The following is a 20,976-nucleotide window of genomic DNA, read 5'->3' as shown; positions in this document are numbered from 1 at the left end:
TTGACGCATCATTTTGTTCGATCTGACTCTTGATAAATTTTGTTGATAGGAATAATCCTTCAAGACCTCTAAAGACGTTGTAAATGGCTTCTGGAGATGCTAAAACTGCCTGTCTTTGTTGTATCAAAGGAAGAGGTTCTGTAGTCAAGCTCCAAACACGAGTATGGCCGTGCATGTATATGCACTTGAAAAACGGTGTAACCAAACTGCTACATAGAGTGCGATTGTGGTTAGATGAAATTTCATATCCACGTTGCATCATTCTTTTGTGTAGCTCGGAGGAGGTCAAGCCTGATGGATACTGGTTCAAAATATCAAAAGCTTCTGCACAATATACGCTGCGAGAGATTTTACCTGGAAATGGTGGCATGGTGTCAATTGGAGGTCTCAAAAGGTGAAGTTTACTGGACATGGAATCGGATGACTGTGTTGGTTAGTATTTATAATTTAGAATTCGGAAATTAATCGGCCATTAATCCTGTAGTGGCTCTCAGGAAAAATTCCTCTTTTGAACCAGCAGTCATTAGAAATCCCGACCCAGGTGGTTGGCAGATTAGCTGTTTCTCCCCATCACACCATAATAGATCACCAAGCCGGAATTTCAGTGTTCTAGATCACGACGTATATCCTCATATCTGCTTTCGGGTGGAGAGTCTTGCCAAATATAGCACATAAGACGGCATGTATCGCATTTGTTTTTCACTTTTCTTTCACCATATCAAGCGATAGAGTAAGTTCTTACATAAAGCCCTACTCTAACTCACTTTATTACTATTTTTATTAAAAGAAAGCATCGTAATATAATCTTATATTCCTAGTGGCATAGCAGCTACTCATTTCAAGTTTTTCTAGTTGGCCTTGAAGAATATTACTTCCGAAGAACTTTGATTGAGGGTTTTGATACTTTTTGTTTATATCACTCAAACTTTATCTATAACAAGAGGTTGAAACAAGTCAAACGTTGAAGAGATGTACTCTAATGTCCCTGTTATCTGGAATTGCATCCAGTCAGTCAAGATCGTAAACACGGCACACCACGAATCGTCACTGATTTGTCGATCAGAGTTATAACCGGGAATTAAACGCTCTAAGACACATGGGCGACCTTCTAATTCCTCGGGTGCAAATTCCGGTTTTACCAAAACACATTTCTGAAGAAAAATGGTAATTCGGGTCATTTGACCCTCGGGTGTCTCGTTAAAAGGGGTCTTCTGATGAAGAAGCAGACGCATTGTGTCTAGAATAGCAGCGCTGGCTCCCTGCAATTGCAAAGTGGCCACCGGCGATATCTCCATCATGACAATGTATATTTGGGCGAGATTATACCATCTCTGTCCGCCGAATATTTTTTCACAATAAGATATGAGAGTGGGTGAAGTTGGCACAATGGCATAGCCGTCGTCGGTCAACGTGAAGACTTAAACAGTGTTAATCTTCTTCGAACGAGTATGAGTTCAATCTTTGATAGCTTACTTCTTGGGTACCGGACTAGTTTCCTATGACTCACGGATAAGTCGAAGAATTCCATCTTATCCATCAATATAGTATGTAGTATGATGACTTGTAATAAAAAAGTCCATTCAAATCACTAGGGCATTCGATCTTTTTATAATTTAACTGTTTTCGAGCAAAATCCGGATGAAAGAATTGGGGTTTGAACATAGAATCTGTGGATGCATTAAAATCTCAAGTGATGAATGAAAGATATTTAATGTTGAGGTTTTTGAGTGTAGGGATAAGGCTGCTATGCCATGGGGTAGAGCTGCATCCTCTGCTTTCAATGTCTTGTATGCTTTATTGCGGTTCTAAAACGATACGTTCACCCGTAGGCTTGGGGTTTCTCTCTATCATAAAGAAAGAAAGAAAATTGCAAACCTAGCTGTACCTGTGTCTCTCGCCGGCCAGACTAAGAACTAGCCATTTTAGCCACTTGACCGCTAGCCCTATCCTGTATCATTTTCCGTCTGTTGGTGCGCTCCCTATACAAGATCGCTTTTAGCGGTTAATGGGAATATGAATAAGTAGGATTCATCTCATCATTATTATAGACTATTGACATGCGAGTAGCTAATTGATTACGTAGCACCCTTGTCATTCTAGCACCGGTGCCAGAAAATATAGGGCCTGACCACTCCCTGCTGTAGGATAACTGGATGAAATACCGCCTCATCTGCAGTATCCCGGTCTTTCTGGCACCGGTGCCAGAAAGACAAGACTTTAAGCTCCCTTTTGCAACACCACTTAATGATCATCCGAAGAACATCCTTGTCTTTCTGGCACCGGTGCCAGAAAACTCAGGACCTGAGCGCTCCCTGCTGTAATATAATTGGAGGAAATACCGCCTTATCTGCAGCATCCCTGTCTTTCTGGCACCCGGGCCAGAAAGTTCAGGGCCTGGCCGCTCACCGCTGTAATATGATTGGAGGAAATACCGCCTCGTCTGCAGCATCCCTGTCTTTCTGGCACCGGTGCCAGAAAGATAGGGATGCTGCGCCCTGGCTCATGTGATGGGATCCATGTAAGAAATGCATCAGGTATTCATGCCCTTCTCTTTCTTTGCCATCACGACTAAAATGCCTACGATTGAAGAAATTCTGAATGCAGCCCACGTCCTGGCGACATTACGACTAATAAATGTCCAAGAATTGCTCCCTCATCGAGACAAGCTAGAGGACGCTCTACGCGTCCTGCAAGAACAAGTGGATGCTGCACGAGCTATTCAACTCCCCACCGCAATTTCTCGCAACCCACCTGACGACCACAACCCGTCTTCTTACAGTACCTCACCCGCCGAAGGCAACCCACCCGCCGAAGGCAACCCACCCGCCGAAGGCAACCCACCCGCCGAAGGCAACCCACCCGCCGATAGCAATTCACAACAAAGCAACTCACGCGCCGAAAGCAATCCACCATCATGTTGCAAAGCGATCGATCAATTATTTGAAGCTTTGTCTCGTGAAAAGGAAACTATATTGAGTTCCTTTAGAGGTCCTGAATACGATTTCGCAAATGGCTGGTTTGATGAAGATCCTCGTATCATTGATATTTCTCTTGCCACTCCGACTAGCAATCCTGAGGGTAAGCTACGACGAGGTTTGAGTCAAAGATCATTGGCTATAGAGTATGACCAATGGGAAAAGGAGAAGTTTAAGACATCCCGACTTGACGAGATTTCCGAGGATCCAAAACATTTCTGCAAGTCTCGTCGCAGCGGCCATATCAGTGACTTTGTGAAGGCCCACCAATTTAAAGACGAAAACACTGCAATGCACGGAATCAAACATGGCCTGAGACTTCTTGTTTTTGAGTCCATTTATGGCGTCGCTGGAATCTCGGCCATTCTCATCTTCCTATACCGCTCTTTTCGCTCCGTCAAATATTCTTTTTTCTCAGATCTGGAGGATCGGTTTGAAAAACAGGATAGGGATACTGAGGAAGAGCAGCAGAATACGAATGCGGAGGAAGAGCAGCAGGAGTCGGATATCAACAGCCTTACATGGAGAAAGCTAGCGGAAAGACAGACAACCTGGCTGGTGAAATGTCAAGAAAGCTACGACAGTAAGTTTTGCCCCGGCATCTGGTATAGTCTGTGTTAACCCAGCTAGATGCGATTAAAACCTGGAAGGCTCACCAATTGCAATGGCGTGAGTTTTCCCGCAAAAGGAAACGAGGGCCGGAGATCGGCATACCAGAAGACAGAATTCATCGGCCACCGCAATGTCCACCAACAGCGGAATCAAATGATGTAATTGGAGGAGATTTGTGTTCAATTCGCGAATCACAGCAGTTCAATCACCCTCCTAGCATCCAGCCGTTGGAGAACATTACCGATCATTCAGTCCATTTACAACCCTTCCAAAGCTCCTTTCAAAATTTTACTCAGTCCGAAACAACACATGCCAATTCGGCAATTACCGATCATGAATTGACACCATATACATGGCAGCAGGCTTCGAACTATCTTATGGTCAGCCCAACCATAGCTAGTGGCGAACCACAAATTATCGATACATCTCTTTGCTCTAACTATATGTCGACTTCAACGCTATTCCAACCTGAAAGCGCTGGGTCATTCATGGGCCTTCATCCGCAGGCTATTGACACATCCCTAAGGTCTGATTACATGCTGCATGATCGGATCCAGCAGCAGATTACCCAAGGGTTGATCGACGGTATATTTCAGGATGCGCCAGACCCAATGCCTTCACCAACTGGGACCGCCTGTCTACCCAGGCCCCCAGTAAATGCTTTGCAGGTTCAAGTTTAATCCTTTCTCTGTGCATTTGAGACATAGATACAGTCCATAGGTGGGTAGACAACGTCTTCGTTGCTCACTCGAGAAATCGATCCCGGTGCAAGGACAGGACTCGATCCCAGTCGTGGTGTACCTGAGATAACAATCAGATCACCAGACCCTGCCTTACTCTTGAATTGTGAAGATGACTCGGTCCTCCAAGCAGAATATTCGAATCCCTTTGTAATCAGCTTAGGTATATTTCCAACACTGTCGGGAAGAAATACCTCTTTGTATATACCACCCTCGACCAGTAGATCCCAAACCCGGCGGCCAAGTTCTTTATCGTTGCATGAATGTATTCCACTTGCAAACTTTTCAAAGGAAGCCGTCTGTAGCCATTTTGAGAATTGTTCCCGGCGATCTTCGTTGATGAGGGGACTCGGTGTTTCGGAGGGCATTGTAGAATCGTATCGCTTGCGAGCACCTAAGCATATCTAAGAGGGGGATATCCGTTAGGCGATGTTTCTGAGTCATATAAAGTCTGATCTGACATACATATTGGACATTGGGCTTGCTTAATGAAGAAGTGGCATGATGGGTTCTGACGGTTTGCTGCCTAATTATCCGACGACCCCTCCTCACGTGACCATCCTAGTCTCAAGACTCAAGAGGTTAGTTTGTCCTTCTAGACAAAGTTAATAAGCAAACATTGGTATTGCTGAGACCATAAAGCTTATGCTAAATCCTGGGGTAAGTTATTATCTCCTCACTGCTCTTCGATGTATTTAGCAAGGAATTCGTGCGCTCCCAGGATGCATATAGCTAGTCAGCTGCTAGGTGGTCTTTCTTTACCAATATGGTAAAGAGAGTAATTTTACCAATAGATTTCTAAACTTCTAAATTAAAAACGGCTTTCACGAAGATGGCGGACCTTGAAAGTCCCCAAGAGCTTGCTCCACTCCGGCTAGCCACGGATTTAAATCTTATAGAAGGAACCTCGATATATTAGACAGCAGATGTGGATGCGCACATAGTCTAGTCAACTGTCAGGTTAGAAAATAAAATTAAAGCTTATCAATTATCAATATCATCGCTCACTGAGCTTTAAGGTCACTGATGTCACTACAGAGGCCAACAATCTTTTCGCAGAGAGCATCCGTTTCAGTCAGCGGAAGGAACCTCGGTTCGGGCGAGAAGCGATAAAAGTGCCATTACGGTATTGACCGCATTCAGAACAATGGGACGGAGGGCGACAAAAAGTGTTTTCGTAGGCCCAAGATTCAATATCAGGACACGGGCTAGAGGTCCCACTATACTCAGCCAGCATGAAGGACTGGGCGATCGCTAATTCTGAAGACGAGAGTGACAGATCTACAACGTAGGTCTGGAGAAGACCGATGGAAATAAGGTGGAGAAGGATCAACTGTGTGGTATTCTTCTTCAGTGGGGGTGGGCAGGAAAGGAAGGAGAGAAGGAGGAAAGGAGAGAGAAGCTCTCACTCTCTCCAGACTAGCTACCAACACCAACACCAACTAGATTTATTTGATGAGGAGGCAGTGTAAGATTGGTTTGAGTTGTCCTACAGACAGGTCTAGTGTCATGGCTACATCTCCATCTGCATGCGACGCTGCCGAGGCTTTCACTGTCTATGGATAAGAATAGAACCATGTCGCCCGCCTGACCTTAATATTTGAAAGATATAAAGCCCTGCATCTCGTACATTAATGAAAACACTCACCATCACTCTTCGAAGTTCCAAGGTTCACTATCTCACCCGCACACACCAGTCACCATGAGTTATTTCGAGAAACTGCCAGAAGCCATTGGTAAGAGCCTTGAAGCGTGTTCAATCTTCCTACAATCTCACTGACTAAGTATATGAAGCATCTAGCACGAAGCCCTGGTACACCGAGCCTAGTAGCATGAAGACAGATCCCATCATGATTGATGATGAATCGAGCACGAAGCCCGAACCTGGGAGCACGAAGAGAAATTATATTGTGATTGATGATGAATCTGGCCCAGCCATTAAATTTGGTGAGCTGTTGGAGGAGTTGACTTATGACACAGCCTGGCCTGCCCCGAGCGGGCAAGAGGCAGATATACCAAACGCTCTTGCACTCTCCTTGGATAAATGCTTTTGCCAAGAAGCTGAAAGGAACTATGACCAAAGTGAGTCATTTTGCTCCATATTCGCCTTGTTAAACGCTCATCCTTGTGGTCTAGGTACGAGAGCCAATGAGCGGTCAAGCCCACTAGGCTCTACCTCCAATCCTATTATGATCTATATCGATGAAGACTGCAGCACGAATCAGCGTGATTCCGAAGCAGGTATTCAGATCACGCCGGACTATCTCGGCCTCCCTTACTGGGCAATTGATAGCCCGCCTGTGACATTTGGATCTCCAGCCTGTGAATTGGTCGAACGTGACGCTCATTCTTCCGAGTTGTACACGGAGTCTCATCCCAAAGTGTTTGAGAGGGACACTAGTCCCTCGGGCTCGGCTCCCAATCCAATCGTGATCCATGTCGAAACAGAGGCAGATAAGTGCGATTCAGATGTCGACACCGAGATCATGACCTCGCCCTAATTCTGGGCGATTATCAAGGGATCCCCTTCCACAGCCCGCATAGAGATTAGTCAGAGTGTGAAAGTTGATTTTCACAATTTAGAGGCCTACAGGAAAGCGACACTCACTCGAATGATCAAGCGACAAAGGCTCCTTCGGACTTGCTACAACTTGGCTCTAGTTATGATATTATAAAGGATATAGAGGGTGTAAAATGCCAAACGGGTAAATTCTAGACGATAGGTGATTATTACTTCCTTGTACTAATTCCTGTAGAATCCAAGGAGATCATACATGCTAAGGCTCTAGCAACCAGTGAGACTATTGCTCACGGGAAAGGCATGCCACAGTCCTCACGAACACCAAAGCACATATCCTCACCCGAAGTCTTCCCTTTTAAGCTGAGATGATCGAAGCAGCTACGTCGCATGATTTGAGACTTGCTATTGTATCTATTTATCATTGGCAACCCTCTTACCTAAATAGTTTTGTATACGGTTTTTTTTCGGGTATATAGTCTCTCAGGAGCTCGTTTCAATTGCTCATGGTGTAAGTTAGAAAAATACCATCTAATTACTGAATCCGAAGCAAGTTATCAGGGAGATCGGCGTCTTGTATTGCCGACTGCCGACATGTCCTAGTCATGTGACTTCGACACACGATTTATATAATCTATTGGCAACTCATATTTCAATATAGCCTAAAATAAAAGATCGCTTACCGGTGGAGCTTAGAAAGCTTGCCTGGCGGCCCCCGCCTGAAAAGATCGAGCGGTTTGGTCATGAGCCATGACTAGTTAGGTAGAGCAGTCATGCGTAGACATGCCCAAACTGGTTCCCATGGGACCAGACCACATGACCAAGTCCCAGTGGGTCGATCCCATGGGACTTAGTAAGCGGGAATTCCACAGGACTAACTTGGACATTCCTAAGGTCCCATTGGGTCCTGTCCTGGATGGGCATGTCTAGTCATGCGGCCTGTTAATCACGTGACTTGTTTGATGTGTTTGTTTTATCAATCATGTAACGTGACAAACGAACCCCTTTGGAGCATCCCAGTCGCTGTTTCATATTCCTCACAGCTCTCCAACATGTTGTTATACCTGTGGAGGTGTTGCTCGGTTATGCGGAGAGTATTAAATTACACTCTTCATGGTATATTCAGCTACATTCATCATCTGGTAATTCCGTCCAGACGTGAAGAGCCTGATGATCTTGAGCGGTGCAGACAACCCTCAGCAAGCAATGGCATCGCCGAGAAGAAAGATCAAATCATTTTGCCCGGCGAACCAGCAGATCCGGTCCCTTATGAGCCTCATTTTGATGAAATTCTAGGGCAAGGCTCTACTTCGTTGATAGCAAGAAAGAGACCAGGTGTCGTCCTGAAATGCCCTAGGTATTCGTGGTGGCACGCTGGAGTATCGAATGTCCACCCCTTTGTGAAGGACATCAAACGAAGCTTTGAGGTTGAAGAACGAATTTTGGAAATATTAGGGGCACACCCTAGGGTAACACGGTATATCAGGCCGAAGTCATGCGATTGGCCAATGCTAATTTAAATCCTACAGATATATCGGTATCTCGGAGGAACCTCGTGGATTGCTCTTCCGAGAAGCTAGCGATGGTAATTTACAGGCTTACATTGACCAACACAATGACAATATCGATCTACCTCTTCGATTAAAGTGGTGTCTTCAGGCAGCGGAAGCTATCCACTATATTCACCAAAAAGGCGTCATTCATTCTGACCTGCGGCCAGAGAATTTTTTATTACATTCTGACTCCAAAAGCAAACTCGATCTTCTGCTCTGCGACTTTGGAGGATCAACAAGTGGTGACATCGATGGTGGACATCTTCCTGACTCGGGCTTTTTCAATCCATGCAGGCCATGGGTCTCAACAGAGGAAGTGGACATATTTAGCCTTGGGTCAATTTTCTACACGATCATGACCGGACATTGGCCCTATAAAACACCTGGGCCATTCAGATCCGTGGCAGAGAAGAGCGACTACGCAGAAATGGTAGATGAACTTTTTGCGTCTCAAAAATACCCTCCGATCGATTGTCTACCTGGTGGCACTGTGATACAAAGATGTTGGACAGAACAATATCGTGATGTGCGGGCACTTCTCCACGATGAAGCTTTTCTTTCAATAACGGGAAGGGCTCCAACGACGGCTGGGTAACCTAGCCTCGCGGTTACCTGGCCTTAAATTCGATTCATGCAATATCCCTCGCCCTTCCTTCTCCAAGCATCTTCAACGTCTCCAGGTATCATCAACGTTTCCAAGTCTCATCAACGCAAAAGCAGCCTCATCAAATTAGGGGTTTCTACAACCGTGGCTTCCACATTTTCCTTTCACCCGGCTTGAACCCAAGGGGTTTTCCTTGCGACCGGGGCAAGCGGGAGTACCGACGCTGGGGCAAGTCTTGAACTTGATATCTTCTGTAATCCTATCGCCACACTCGTAAATTTTTGTTGAGACGTCAACGGTACACATGCTAAAACGAGTTTAAGTAAGTTGCCAATAACAAGTTCATGGTTAGACGTACTTGATTTTGAAGTTGTTCCCTTTATAAATAGCGAGTTATATCGAGTTCAGCGGAATAACTTGGATGCCTTTTATTTCAAAGCGAAAAAACTATTGCAGACTCAAGATGGGTAACGCTTGTTGGGCCAACTGCTACGCGCCCAGGCCTACGCATGATAAAGTGGAGAAGCTGCAGTCAGCATGCTTAGAAGCTTATAATTGTATTATTAAGGTGAACTTTTGCGACTAATTTGTAGTTCCCCTCATTTACAAAGCCCAATCATTCCCTACAAAATTGAGTTCATCACCTGATTGGTAGCATTGATTACCACCATACCAACAAGCAACCAAAACTAGAACGGCATCCTGAGCTGAAAGCCTTTGAAGTGATCCTTCGTCAGATTCCATCCTGAGATGCTTTCGTAGAATGATTCAGGCTGTGCGGTAGCGAAATATACATTAATAATGGGATTTACGAATGACTGATGGGTAGTTACGTTTTAAAGATTCGGGGGCCAGCGTCAGAACCTTAGAGAAGGTATCTGATCAGGAACATGGTAAGGCCAAGGTGAGCCCAAGAAAGCAGGAGGGGCGAAAGAAATTTGTGTAGAGGTGATGACGAGTCACACAGGGCAAAGGGGTGGCGGAGCTCAGGAGCTCAGGAGCTCAGTGCTCCGGATCAATAGCAAAAATACCTCACACGGAGGAGAAAAATAACAGGTTAGAGAACAAGGGATGCTGGGCTTGGGGGAACTGGGGACTATATACCACCACGCACAGAGAGGCGTAAGGACACTTGACGCTAAACCAAAAATGATAAGGCTAAACCTAACGGAGTAATTCGTTGTCCCCCTCCGATATGGTGTAGTGGCTAACATCGTCGTCTCTCACACGACAGCCGGGGGTTCGATTCCCCCTATCGGAGTTTCTTTTTGTCTTTTTGTAAACTTCAAGTCCCTATTTTTGAACAAAGCTGGATGTGTCAATCTAAGGTGCTAGCTACTAATATACTATTCGACCTTCTAAAGATTTTGATGAGCTAGAGTCCACCTCCACATATTGGCACTTCTCATTGCTTTTACTTATTGATAGCTACATGACATTCTAATGTGTCAGGATTTAAGATTACAAGGCACCTGGGGCCTTGGTCGGGGGTGTACAGTACTGCACGACGGTGGCAGTAGGAATTGTACGATCGGAGGAGGTTCATATGATATCACTGCTATCCGTAGTGTTAGAGGCTAGCTACTGTAAATGAACCCTTCCTCCACATGTAGTATCATCATGACTGTTTGTCACTTCAGGAGACCTATCATTGGTCTAGTTAAGGACAGAAGACGAAACTCGCAGGGCAAAATACTCAAGCGGTGTCAAAAATCTGATTCATCAATTAATTGATCATAAGTTTTATATTATTGGCCAAAAAGGTAGTGTGGCAATGAGGCGAATAACAACCACGTGAAAGTAGTTCTGCGGCCTCGAGACACGAGATACCACATTTCGAGAACATGTATGATGGATGATATATGAATCCAGGGAGTACGAATAGCAATTATTTGCATTTTTCTTTTATTTGGAGCAATTCTGATTGCTGGTGGATATGCAATGTTTAACTTTGAATCAAAGAAATTGGTAGCATGGCCAGGACAAGGACCAAGGCATTTCATTGCAAACAAGCTCAATTCTATTCAAACCCGATTTCGAATTGCGTGGTAGCCAAAAACACCGTTGCTTCACGCATGAAGGCTCAAGTGCTCAACTTGAAGTCCACCATTGCCGGACAGGCCAAGTCAATGCACCAGCCATACCAGACACCCAGCCAGCCCATCCTTTTGCCTTCACAGCAGCATTAACAACCGTGAGCATTCGTTGAGTAAAAATATCTGCCGGATCCGAGTCATGCAAATAGCACTCCCAAACAGCTCCCTCTTTATCGTTTCCATCATGAAGAGCTTCCAAGTCTCCCGTCGAATAATTGAGTTTCAGTTTGGGTCCCGTAACCAGCGAGCGACCAATACACGATGTATCTGCAACCAAATATGACGCCGCATCGATGACATCCTCACTTTGCCCGAGCGGCACCCCCGCTAATAGTACCCGAACGGGCGTTTGCATGAAAGTGGAGTCGGTATAGTATGGGCAGATAATATTGACTCGAACACCAGCGCTGATGGGAGCTGTCACGCGTAAACACCGAAACAAGCCTAGCACCCCATGCTTCGAAACGGTATACGGCGCCTGCGTAATCAGCGGGTGTAAGCTGGCAACGGACCCCATCAGCAGGATATGTCTGTCTCGCCCCGATTCCGATGCAATCGATTCCTGCTCACACGGCTTCGATCCCGGATTCCTTGGTAGAAAGAATAAGGCCAAGTGCACTGTGTACATAACGCCGGTGAGATTGACATCTAATGTCTTGAAATTCGGAGCCGGCGGGTTGGGACAGTTCAGATAGTCGACCTCTGGATTTTCGAAGGCTCGAGATTCCTCGCTGTTGTTGATGCCGGCATTCGCAACGACGGTGTCGATTCCACCATGTGGACTCAATCTTAGAGATTCACGAAAAAAATTCACCTGAGATGTCCAAGATGTGACATCTAGCTGGATGAAATGAACATTTTCGTTTTGCGTGTCCTGGCGGATTTGCGCCGCGACTTCTTCGCCGGATGGATTGATGTCGCCGAGTATCACGTTTGCTCCAGCAGCTGCCCAGCGAGCACTATATGCAGCGCCAAAGCCAGAAGCGCCGCCGGTGATAAGTATGGTTTTACCTTTAATACGAGCTGGGTCGTAACTCAGGTCCATTTTGATTTGGCTCGTGTGGAAAAGAAGAAATGAGCTCGGTGCCCCTGTTAATCGGGTTTCGTTCACAGTGCAGGTGTTTCTGGTGACGATTATATTAGAAACCAGGAAGAGAAATTTCAGTCAGAGATATTCGAATCGAAAGAGAAAAGATTCAGTTCGAGGTCCCTTTCCCAGCTCTTGGGCGGTGGGGGCCAGCTGACTAAACTGAGGCTGGGCTGCAAATCCTAGTACTTTTAGCCGACTCTCAGCTGAATACAAAGAAACAATATTTCCACAACTTGAAGCCCAATAGGCCGGCCTGAGACCGGGCAGGCAGGGGTGCCCAGTCAGGAATCCGCGCATGGGCGAGCTTACGCATGCCTATTCAGTACGGCCCATCACAATAGCTCAAGAGATCATACATGTTGAGCCTTTGGGGTATTACCATTTTTGGCCCTCGAAATACTCGCGTCGATATCCATCTTCTATCTCCGTTTTGGCGCTTACGGGGTAATTTTTGAAGTATTGCGCGTGCATGCGTATGGCTCGTATCGGTATGGACAAGGGTAACTTGTAATAGGCCAATCGGTGCGATTCGGGATTGATGATATGTAGTCACTTGAGCCGGGACGGGTACTACCGCAGCAAAATTCGATGATTGGGCGAATGCAAGCCTCTTCTTCCACTGCGCGTTCGACGGGGTAATAGATAAAGAATTGGTCCAGGACCCGTACGTAGACAAGAATTCTGTGTCGCAGGGACACCACATCTGGAAAACAGCGCGAGGGGGGTGGTTCACTCATGAGTCATGAGCAACCAAACAAGGGATAACTAGCGGTGGATCTTGTTGAATCACGATTGACCCCCGGTCGGGATTTACCCCCAAGATCATCCTGCCCCATTCTGAAACGAGATTGAAGTTGGAATTGGTACTAGACTATGGTTCATCGATGAAAATTAGTTTGCGCCAAGATGTCGAATGCGTTTTAGAGTCGATGGGACTACTAACCCCACCGTGTCCAAAATCATTTTTATTGATAAGAGATCTGAGAATCTACCCCACTGGGCTGAATTGGCACATTTCGCATATTTCCTCCACGACCCAGTTCTCGCTGGAAAAATCGGTGGGGATAGTCACTTTCTTTGGGTCTGACTCTAATCTTCCTATATTGATTACGATTATCCCGTCAAGTAGAAAATAACCGTGTTGTGAGATCACACATAAAATAGCGAATATATAAGTCTAAGCTTGCGGCAACATACTTATTGAGTATCAACATTTGAACATGGCCGATGATGCGGCCCCCTCTGAGGGTCCCATCGCCGCACGAACGCGCCATTCTTGGCCCCACCATTCTTAGAGTAATGATTGCATCATGCTTAAGACCTCGTGGGGCTCGAGTACCGGTGCATAGGTTGCCCAGGTGAACTGGAAGGAAAAAGCAAAAAGTGAACCCCGTTCCTTTCATAATGGGGGCCAATATTCTGGTACACTTCAAGCCTTAAGCTAGTTGCAAGCCCTTTCAAGGTATCTAAATCCATATTTCGCGGAATTCAAAGATCCGTGACCCACGGCAGCCCGCGGGGCGAATCTGTGCACGGCTCTTCTACTTGTTCTAGAGATTCATACTCAAGCGCGTTAAGCATGTATCCTTACTTCATTTAAGATGGAACATTCTCATGGGGCGGCTGGCTGATCCTGAAGAATTGTGAAATCATATTCTATCACTTGTTACCCCGCCTTCAATCGACGTCCTCCTGCATGGAACTTTTCTATAATATGTCAAACATATCTTTTAATAGATCAGAGCCAACAACACACATGTGACGAAGCAGAGAGAAATTGATTTGGATTGCATAAAAGGTGCCACTTTTTAGCCCCCGCAGTCAACTCGGTTCCCGTTAGAATGCGATGAGCAGGATCGCATCTGACCCCCAGGTCTTTTTATGCTTCGTCACTAGAAATACCTCCTCCTTCTCAACCTTTCTCGGCGTTTTTTGGCTTTTCAGATGATAAGTCCTGCTCCGACAAAGACCTATTTTCAAAATGGCTTCAATGATGTCACCTGTCGATTGGATGCCTAGCGGGATCCAACACGAAAATGTTGTCCTTGTGGTCATTACAACAGTTTCCACATTCCTCGCAATAGTTGCCGTTATACTGCGATTTGTCTCTCGAAGAATATCCATGTCAGTGAAATGGGATGATTGGTTTAGCCTGATCGCCCTCATATTCGCATGTGGATGCTTCATAGTCACACTCCTTGACGCGACTATTGCCCACGGTGGATATAATGTCGAATATTTCGATGCGGCTACATTGGAACTATTCCTCAAAGTACAATATCGATTCTGATACCTAAAGACGGTCATGGTGCTGATGCGATCTTGCCTTATTCAGATTACACTAGCCGAAAACGTATTGTACGCTGCGAGTATCTCGTTTTCAAAAGCTGCAGTCCTTCTCCTCTACAATCGTATCTTCAAAATTCAAAAGTCTTTCCGCGTTTCATCGTGGATTGTCGGCTTCCTGATCGGCAGTTATTTCATCACCAGTGAATGCCTCTTAATTTTTGCATATAACCCGATTGAAGCGCAATGGAAGCCATGGCTGCCACACTCTGCCAACTTCAATGTAATCGACAGCTGGATAGTAATGAGCAGCATCAACATGGTGGTGGACTTTTTAATTCTCTGTCTTCCGCAGCCAGTTTTGTGGAGACTTAAGATGAGTCGCAAAAAGAAGGTGCTTCTGTCTGGGCTCTTTTGCATTGGTATACTGTGAGTATTGAACCCAAGCTTGTGTTCTTAGGTTGGAACTGCGAGCACTTGAGGCTGACATAGTGAAATCCAGTATCTGCCTCGCGGACTTGATGCATATCATCTATATCCAAGAGATTGACCTCAATAATCCCACAGGTGTGCTATGGTTCCAAGAAAGCGTTCGGCGCTCTCGTTTATTGGCCCACTGTTCAATGTAGCTAACTTGTACTACTGCAATAGGGACCCAAAGCATCGCTGGAATTTGGGAAAATGTCGAATTGAACTTGAGTATCATTGTCACTTGCCTTCCAACATTTCCAACTCTGATCAGCCACTTGCGCAACGGCCCTTGTAGTGTGTTGAGGCCTTATGAGAGGTCCGAAGACAACGACTACAAAAAGCCGCTCAACAACGGTGGCTCACCTGGTATGGGAAACTCTACAGCATTTTCAGGTGGTGCCGAAAGAGAACAGACCTCGACTGATAATACATGCCGTGGTTCGAGTTACAGCATGGATCACATGGGCCCGGTGCATGTACAAACAGACGTGAGAGTGAAATGGGATGGAGAATCGAACAAGTCATCAAGTTCAATTGTTTGAAATCCCTCATGAAATATCCTTTCGCTCCACATTACGACTCCACAGTACGGTACTGCCTGGAATAGGTTTTTCGGGCCTGTATCAAAACACTGGTTTTCAGTACGCATATTTAGCACCTCGAAGATTGTTTTAAATGACAGGCTTCTACACATCTCTCTCATTTAATGCCTCCGGGTGGCTTCCTAGATCTCTAGTATAGCCTTTGGTGATCTGGGCTGTTGTTATGTGCTGCTGTCACGACCCGCGTATCTTCGAGTGGGCTGCCAAAGAGCGCACACTGAAAATAAAATGGTAACACATTTTGACTTTGCACCATATAGCCTTCATCAGTACAGTTCCAAGCACATACGACCATAGGGTGTGGAAAACAGGGCTTCCCGTCCGCTCAGCCGTACTTAAGCCACACGCCGGTCAGTTAGTAGTATGGTGGGTGACCACATGCGAATCCTGACTGTTGTATGTTTTTGTTTTTGTTTTTGTCATCTAGTAATAATTGCTTTTATAAGCCGCGCAGGGAGAAGTGTGCTATTACGGAGTACTAGAGAGGAACTCGTGCGAGAGGCCATCTGATATGGTCTGATAAATTCCGTGGACAGTCCTAAATGGTTTTCATCACCATTTTGGCTTGCACATATGATGATGATTGGGATATTCTATTAGCCTAATGCTACCTAGCTAGTTATCGCTGTGGTAATGTAGGCGCTTCTTCCGTTGAAGCTTAGAAAATATCCGTACGCCAATAACTACAAGCACGTACGGTTCTGTCATAAACAGCACAGCGGAGGTTTATTTTCTCAGCACTGGTCCATAGAAACCAACAAACCCCAAAACATTGAATACTGAAGCAAACTGAATACGGTATAGATGAGAGCAAAGGAATAATTGATGGAAACGAATGTGGATCAGATAATATGTAAGTTTGAATAAAGGATGCTTGGCAGCTTGATGACAGTAGGTTTAGGACTAAGAAAGAACAACAAGAACGGGCAAATCCTACCCGGATTGACCGCTTCTATGGTGGCCGATAAGGGCACCCTGCCATAACCCAATTTCAACTTTCCGACCGCCAGAAAGCAAATTACGAGTAATTTCAAATTCATATTGTTTTTTTTTCATCAAACTTCTAAGTCTGCTCAGCTTACCGCGCGATCGCTGAATCCTACTTTGTATTATGATTCACATAGTTAAAAGTCTGTTTTGAGCAGGCCCTATTTTAACTTGGAATTATACAAAGAGCAGTATTATACGCTATATTGTACGCTATATTGTACGCTATATTGTACGCTATATTGTACGCGGTATTGTACGCGGTATTGTACGCGGTATTGTACGCGGTATTGTGAGTGGTATTTTACGCGGTATTTACGCGGTATTTTACGCGGTATTGCACGCTGCATTATACGCTGCATTGTACGCTGCATTGTACGTTGAATCTCTGCACTCCAATGTTGAATCGCTGTACTGATGTCTATTATACGTTGAATCCCTCAGCTCCATTGGGAGTTGGCAGTAGGGTGGCCCTTATCGGCCGCCGTACCCCTTCCGTCATTCAACCGCAACAATCAATGATTCAATACCAACATTTGAAGCTAGGCCCAACGAACACCCGCCAATCAGCAAAGTCAAAACCTGACTCCTCCTCTAGTGCGAGTGCGACATTTCGGTCACCGGCGACTCACCGCCGATCAGTCTTTCCCAAATTCTTCTCCAGCTGGATCACTAACCTTCCACCAATCATTTATCCCCAAAAATGGCTTCACGACGCAATAATAACAGCAGCGAAGAGTCAGCGGCTTCAGGAGCATCTTCTATCGCCCGAGATGCCGAAGTGGCTCGCAGTTTTCTTGACTCCACTGAGCTCGCACTCCAGAGTGACTCGGTAATTCTGCACAGGTCCCTCAACTTGAAATCTGTGATTTCAACAATATCTTCTTTCAGTTGCCGCTTCCAGAGTGCGCGGTTCAGAACAGATCTCCAAGAAATCAACCAAATCGGTATTGGCCTTCAAGGCGCTATCTTTGAGATTGTTGGAAAGCTTCCTGTGATCAAAAAGGAAACCCCAGGAAACGAAATGCGATCTTCAAACCTTCGCCGCGAGTATCAAACCCATTGCGATGTGTCAGCCGCTTTTCAACAGTACCAAAGCGTCACTCAGAATGTGGTACATGTTCCAACCCCACATACTTTCATCTGGAAGACTGAAGAGGATTCATTCTGGAATGAAATCATGCCGAAAATGCCTCAGGCCTTTCGCCAACGTGGAAATGTCGTGACTATGGAGCGAATCCTTCCATTACCGAAGGTTGTACGAAAAGCTCTTATCACTCACGTATATGGTCGTGAGAGGAATTTGAGCACCACGGACATCGATTCTATTCTCCACAGTCCTGCTAACAAACACTGTCTTGCACGGGTTTATTTAGGTAAAGCCAATGGTTCCATGAGTCACAATAAAACAGATTTACTTCGAAACATCCCTCTCCATCTTGGTATCCTCAATGAGCTCGGTATCGATACATTCACGCTTGCTCTTGAAATGGGGAAGTCATATGCAACCTTGCACTGGGGCGCCGCTACCAATGGGGATGATGTGGAGTTTGTCCTTGGGACATCAGTCTCCGATGAACGGAGTGCCCACAACAACTTCCCAGATTTTCAGCATCGCGCCATCGGCTTCTATCTTTTGGATTTCGGGCAATGTGAGGCAGTTGATTTGGCGAAAAACAGCGATGATGTGTACCAAGCTTTCAAAGGAGCTTTGGTAACCGGAGACAACCAGCTTTTTATCCCACATTACTCAAAAAGCCCAACATTATTCGCATCTTTCAAGAAGGGGTACATTGACGCTGGAAATGCCATCCTATCGGCCAAGCACCTCACTAACAAGTTCAACATGGTGGACTTCATGCAGCAGTACGAGGAGTATGCCGAAGATTTCTTGTATTAGCTATAGCCTACTGGCTAATTGCGTCTGTATTTTTATTTTGGATTTGGTTTCTCGGAATGATGACCTGAGTAGTCAATAGCTATATGTATTCTTAGGTTGAGAGCTCAACTCTCAGCCCTGGGGCTCGCTAGCCAGTGGCAATGGCATACTCATTTATGAAAATAATCTCTCTTATGCTGCCAATGAATCAAAACTCCCCACAGAAAGCACTTCCACTTACCCGCATAAATACAGGGAGAAGTCAAAAGGAGACAACCCCAAATGCTGCGCTCTCCCCGCCTTTCCAATATCCGTCCTTCAACACTCAATCACCTCGGCATCACATTATGGATAAGCGACGACCATCACGAAGACTTTCTGGCTATGTTGATGGGTTCCAACGTGTGTATCCAAGGCTGCGCCCGACGAAAAGTGAAATGTCAACCAGTAGAGGGAGGGGAATGTGATCGATGCAGTAAGATGCGGCTCGACTGCACATATGCCAAGCGAAAGCCGTGGTCGCGAACCTCGATGCATGGCGATAATACGAACCGTTTGCAGAACTACAGTGTAGATCTGGGAAAAGAGGTGGGAAGAATCCAAACTGTGATTGTATTTCTGGACATAACGAGGGGGATGGGGAGGAAAGGAAGGAAGGAGGAAAGTAGAGAGAAGCTCTCACTTCCCCAGACTAGCTAACAACACGCGCTGCAGCATGATCAGGAGCAGACCATGAGAGCCAAATTCTGGGAGTCACACGATTAACTTCTTCTAACAACCAGCAAATCCCACCACAAAGCAATGTGCTCATCCTAAGTGTACCGGTATTTACTACTAGCTGCTTCACTCGTACAATATAACCTACTCTGAACGCATTATCAGTACATACGACCATAGGGTGTGGAGAACAGGGCTTCCCGTCCGCTCAGCCGTACTTAAGCCACACGCCGGTCAGTTAGTAGTATGGTGGGTGACCACATGCGAATCCTGACTGTTGTATGTTTTTTGTTTTTTTCTTGTCTTTTCATTCGTCTGTCAAACATTTCTTGCCGCTCTACTGTTCTGGGCCTTCAAGCCCTTCACCCGAGCGCCCTAAGCACCACTATTTTGCACCTGAATACTAAATAGCTTCAAAAACAATCAGATAGTTCCGTTTACTATAAAGCGGTGAAGGGGCCGACTGATATGCATTCCGTTCATGTAACCCCCATCAATCAAGCTTCCAGCGGTTCACCTAGTATTTTCCTTTCGAATGTTCATCCACCTTAACTGCATCAAGCTGCTCTGGTGCTGGCCTCAATGCCCATAGGTCCCCCTCGGGTGGTGGATATATCAAGTGTACGACCTTCCTTGCCCTCTCATGACCCATGTCCGCCGCCACCCGGACAAGATCTGCCGCCGCATAAGCTTTAAAGCCCAATTCCGGGAAGGCCCATACTTCGCTACCTGTCGCAGCCGGTATCACGAAATCGATCGCGCGAGCGATACTCCCTTCCCCTTCCGGCCCTTCAAATTTCCACAGGTCGACCCCGACCTTTCGCCCCACACAGCCGAGACGCGTGAGTGCGAGAAGGTTGAAGGTTGAGTAGTGCCAGCTGCGTGTCCGTTTCAGCTCTTCGGGCTGAGACCCATCCGGGGCAATTGTTGCAGCCAGGTGGGCACGAGTTCCGAGAACCTCGTCGTGGGCCCGAGCCGTATCGCCGACAAAGAGGGCAATGGCAGCTATCTGCATAATGGCAAAGCTGCCATGATTGTTGCGCCGGGCTCGTTCTTCTCTCCCAAATGGGCTGGTGCTCAGCCATTCCAAGAAGCTAATGTTCCAGGCCCGGAATCCCTCCACATCGCTTTTAGACCAGAATGATTCCGGTGAGGAGATAGAACTGGGCCCAGTGGCTAGGATGGCGGCGGCATCGAGTACGCTGGTATAGGCCTGGGAGAAATCGATGATGCCGATAGACCTGCCTGTCTCGGCATGCGGGATCAGCTGGGCATGATTGAGGTTGGGGTTCATTCGGGTCTCGGGTGTAATGAACCAGGTACGCAGGATATTGCCTGCGTGTCGCGCGTAAGCTTCGTTCCCCGTATAGAACCAGGCCAGCGCCAAGATTGGGCATGAAGTCCAGACTTTTTCCCAGTAGACGCGGTCCGTGTAGTCCAGAACTTCGGGGTTTTTCTTCCCGTCGCGATTGATGTAAGGCTTTCCATCTGGCGAGTCCGCCGATGGCCACCAATAAGGCGCCTGGCTGGTATAATCGTGTAGGTCACCGCTGGGCGGAAGTTTCTTTTTCATAGTAACAGACCACGGGCCTTGTGTCAGCCATTCATCAGCCTGTCGCGTGAGAATAGCCAGTCCTGCCTGGAGTTCGACATCATTTCCGTCTTGTAGTCGCTGCCGACCTTCCTCGAGCCTGAAGCCATCTATAACCACTGTCTGGGGATGTTTGAACATTTTGATTCAAGTAGTTACTGTCGTAATATGAAAGAAAATTATGATTTAGACACCCAGGTATGAGCGAGACGATCGAAGTAGTACTAGCTCGTTTCGACATTATCCATTGTATCG

The 20,976-nt window shown here is 46.2% G+C and overlaps 7 protein-coding genes across 7 annotated transcripts; 4 read left to right on the top strand and 3 right to left on the bottom strand.

Moving 5' to 3' along the window:
* Window positions 1-2,573: 2,573 nt before the first annotated feature.
* On the top strand, window positions 2,574-3,596 carry N7466_007301 (uncharacterized protein; the record flags this gene model as incomplete). Its single annotated transcript, XM_057166690.1, has 1 exon — window positions 2,574-3,596. The coding sequence occupies one exon, from the start codon at window positions 2,574-2,576 to the stop codon at window positions 3,594-3,596; it is 1,023 nt and encodes a 340-aa protein (XP_057019731.1).
* A 667-nt stretch (window positions 3,597-4,263) lies between these two features.
* Window positions 4,264-4,695, bottom strand: N7466_007300 (uncharacterized protein; the record flags this gene model as incomplete). The annotated part of the gene is made up of 1 exon (XM_057166689.1): window positions 4,264-4,695. The coding sequence occupies one exon, from the start codon at window positions 4,693-4,695 to the stop codon at window positions 4,264-4,266; it is 432 nt and encodes a 143-aa protein (XP_057019730.1).
* A 1,482-nt stretch (window positions 4,696-6,177) lies between these two features.
* N7466_007299 (uncharacterized protein) lies at window positions 6,178-6,828 on the top strand (the record flags this gene model as incomplete). Its single annotated transcript, XM_057166688.1, has 1 exon — window positions 6,178-6,828. One exon carries the CDS (start codon window positions 6,178-6,180, stop codon window positions 6,826-6,828), a length of 651 nt encoding a protein of 216 aa, XP_057019729.1.
* A 1,069-nt stretch (window positions 6,829-7,897) lies between these two features.
* N7466_007298 (protein kinase family protein) lies at window positions 7,898-8,987 on the top strand (the record flags this gene model as incomplete). The annotated part of the gene is made up of 2 exons (XM_057166687.1): window positions 7,898-8,337; window positions 8,375-8,987. Coding segments are annotated over 2 exons (1,053 nt in total), but the record flags the coding sequence as incomplete, so codon positions are not given.
* A 2,106-nt stretch (window positions 8,988-11,093) lies between these two features.
* On the bottom strand, window positions 11,094-12,143 carry N7466_007297 (short chain dehydrogenase/reductase; the record flags this gene model as incomplete). The annotated part of the gene is made up of 1 exon (XM_057166686.1): window positions 11,094-12,143. The coding sequence occupies one exon, from the start codon at window positions 12,141-12,143 to the stop codon at window positions 11,094-11,096; it is 1,050 nt and encodes a 349-aa protein (XP_057019727.1).
* Window positions 12,144-17,237: 5,094 nt separating this feature from the next.
* On the top strand, window positions 17,238-18,434 carry N7466_007296 (uncharacterized protein; the record flags this gene model as incomplete). The annotated part of the gene is made up of 1 exon (XM_057166685.1): window positions 17,238-18,434. One exon carries the CDS (start codon window positions 17,238-17,240, stop codon window positions 18,432-18,434), a length of 1,197 nt encoding a protein of 398 aa, XP_057019726.1.
* Window positions 18,435-19,647: 1,213 nt separating this feature from the next.
* Window positions 19,648-20,862, bottom strand: N7466_007295 (alginate lyase family protein; the record flags this gene model as incomplete). Its single annotated transcript, XM_057166684.1, has 1 exon — window positions 19,648-20,862. One exon carries the CDS (start codon window positions 20,860-20,862, stop codon window positions 19,648-19,650), a length of 1,215 nt encoding a protein of 404 aa, XP_057019725.1.
* Between the last annotated feature and the right edge of the window lie 114 nt (window positions 20,863-20,976).

The sequence above is a fragment of the Penicillium verhagenii genome (genome assembly GCF_028828195.1).
Source record: "Penicillium verhagenii strain IBT 33310 chromosome Unknown utg000007l_segment0_segment0, whole genome shotgun sequence".
NCBI lineage: Eukaryota > Fungi > Ascomycota > Eurotiomycetes > Eurotiales > Aspergillaceae > Penicillium > Penicillium verhagenii.
The sequence above is the reverse complement of the archived record's forward strand: the minus strand, read 5'-3'. Positions and strand labels throughout refer to the sequence as shown.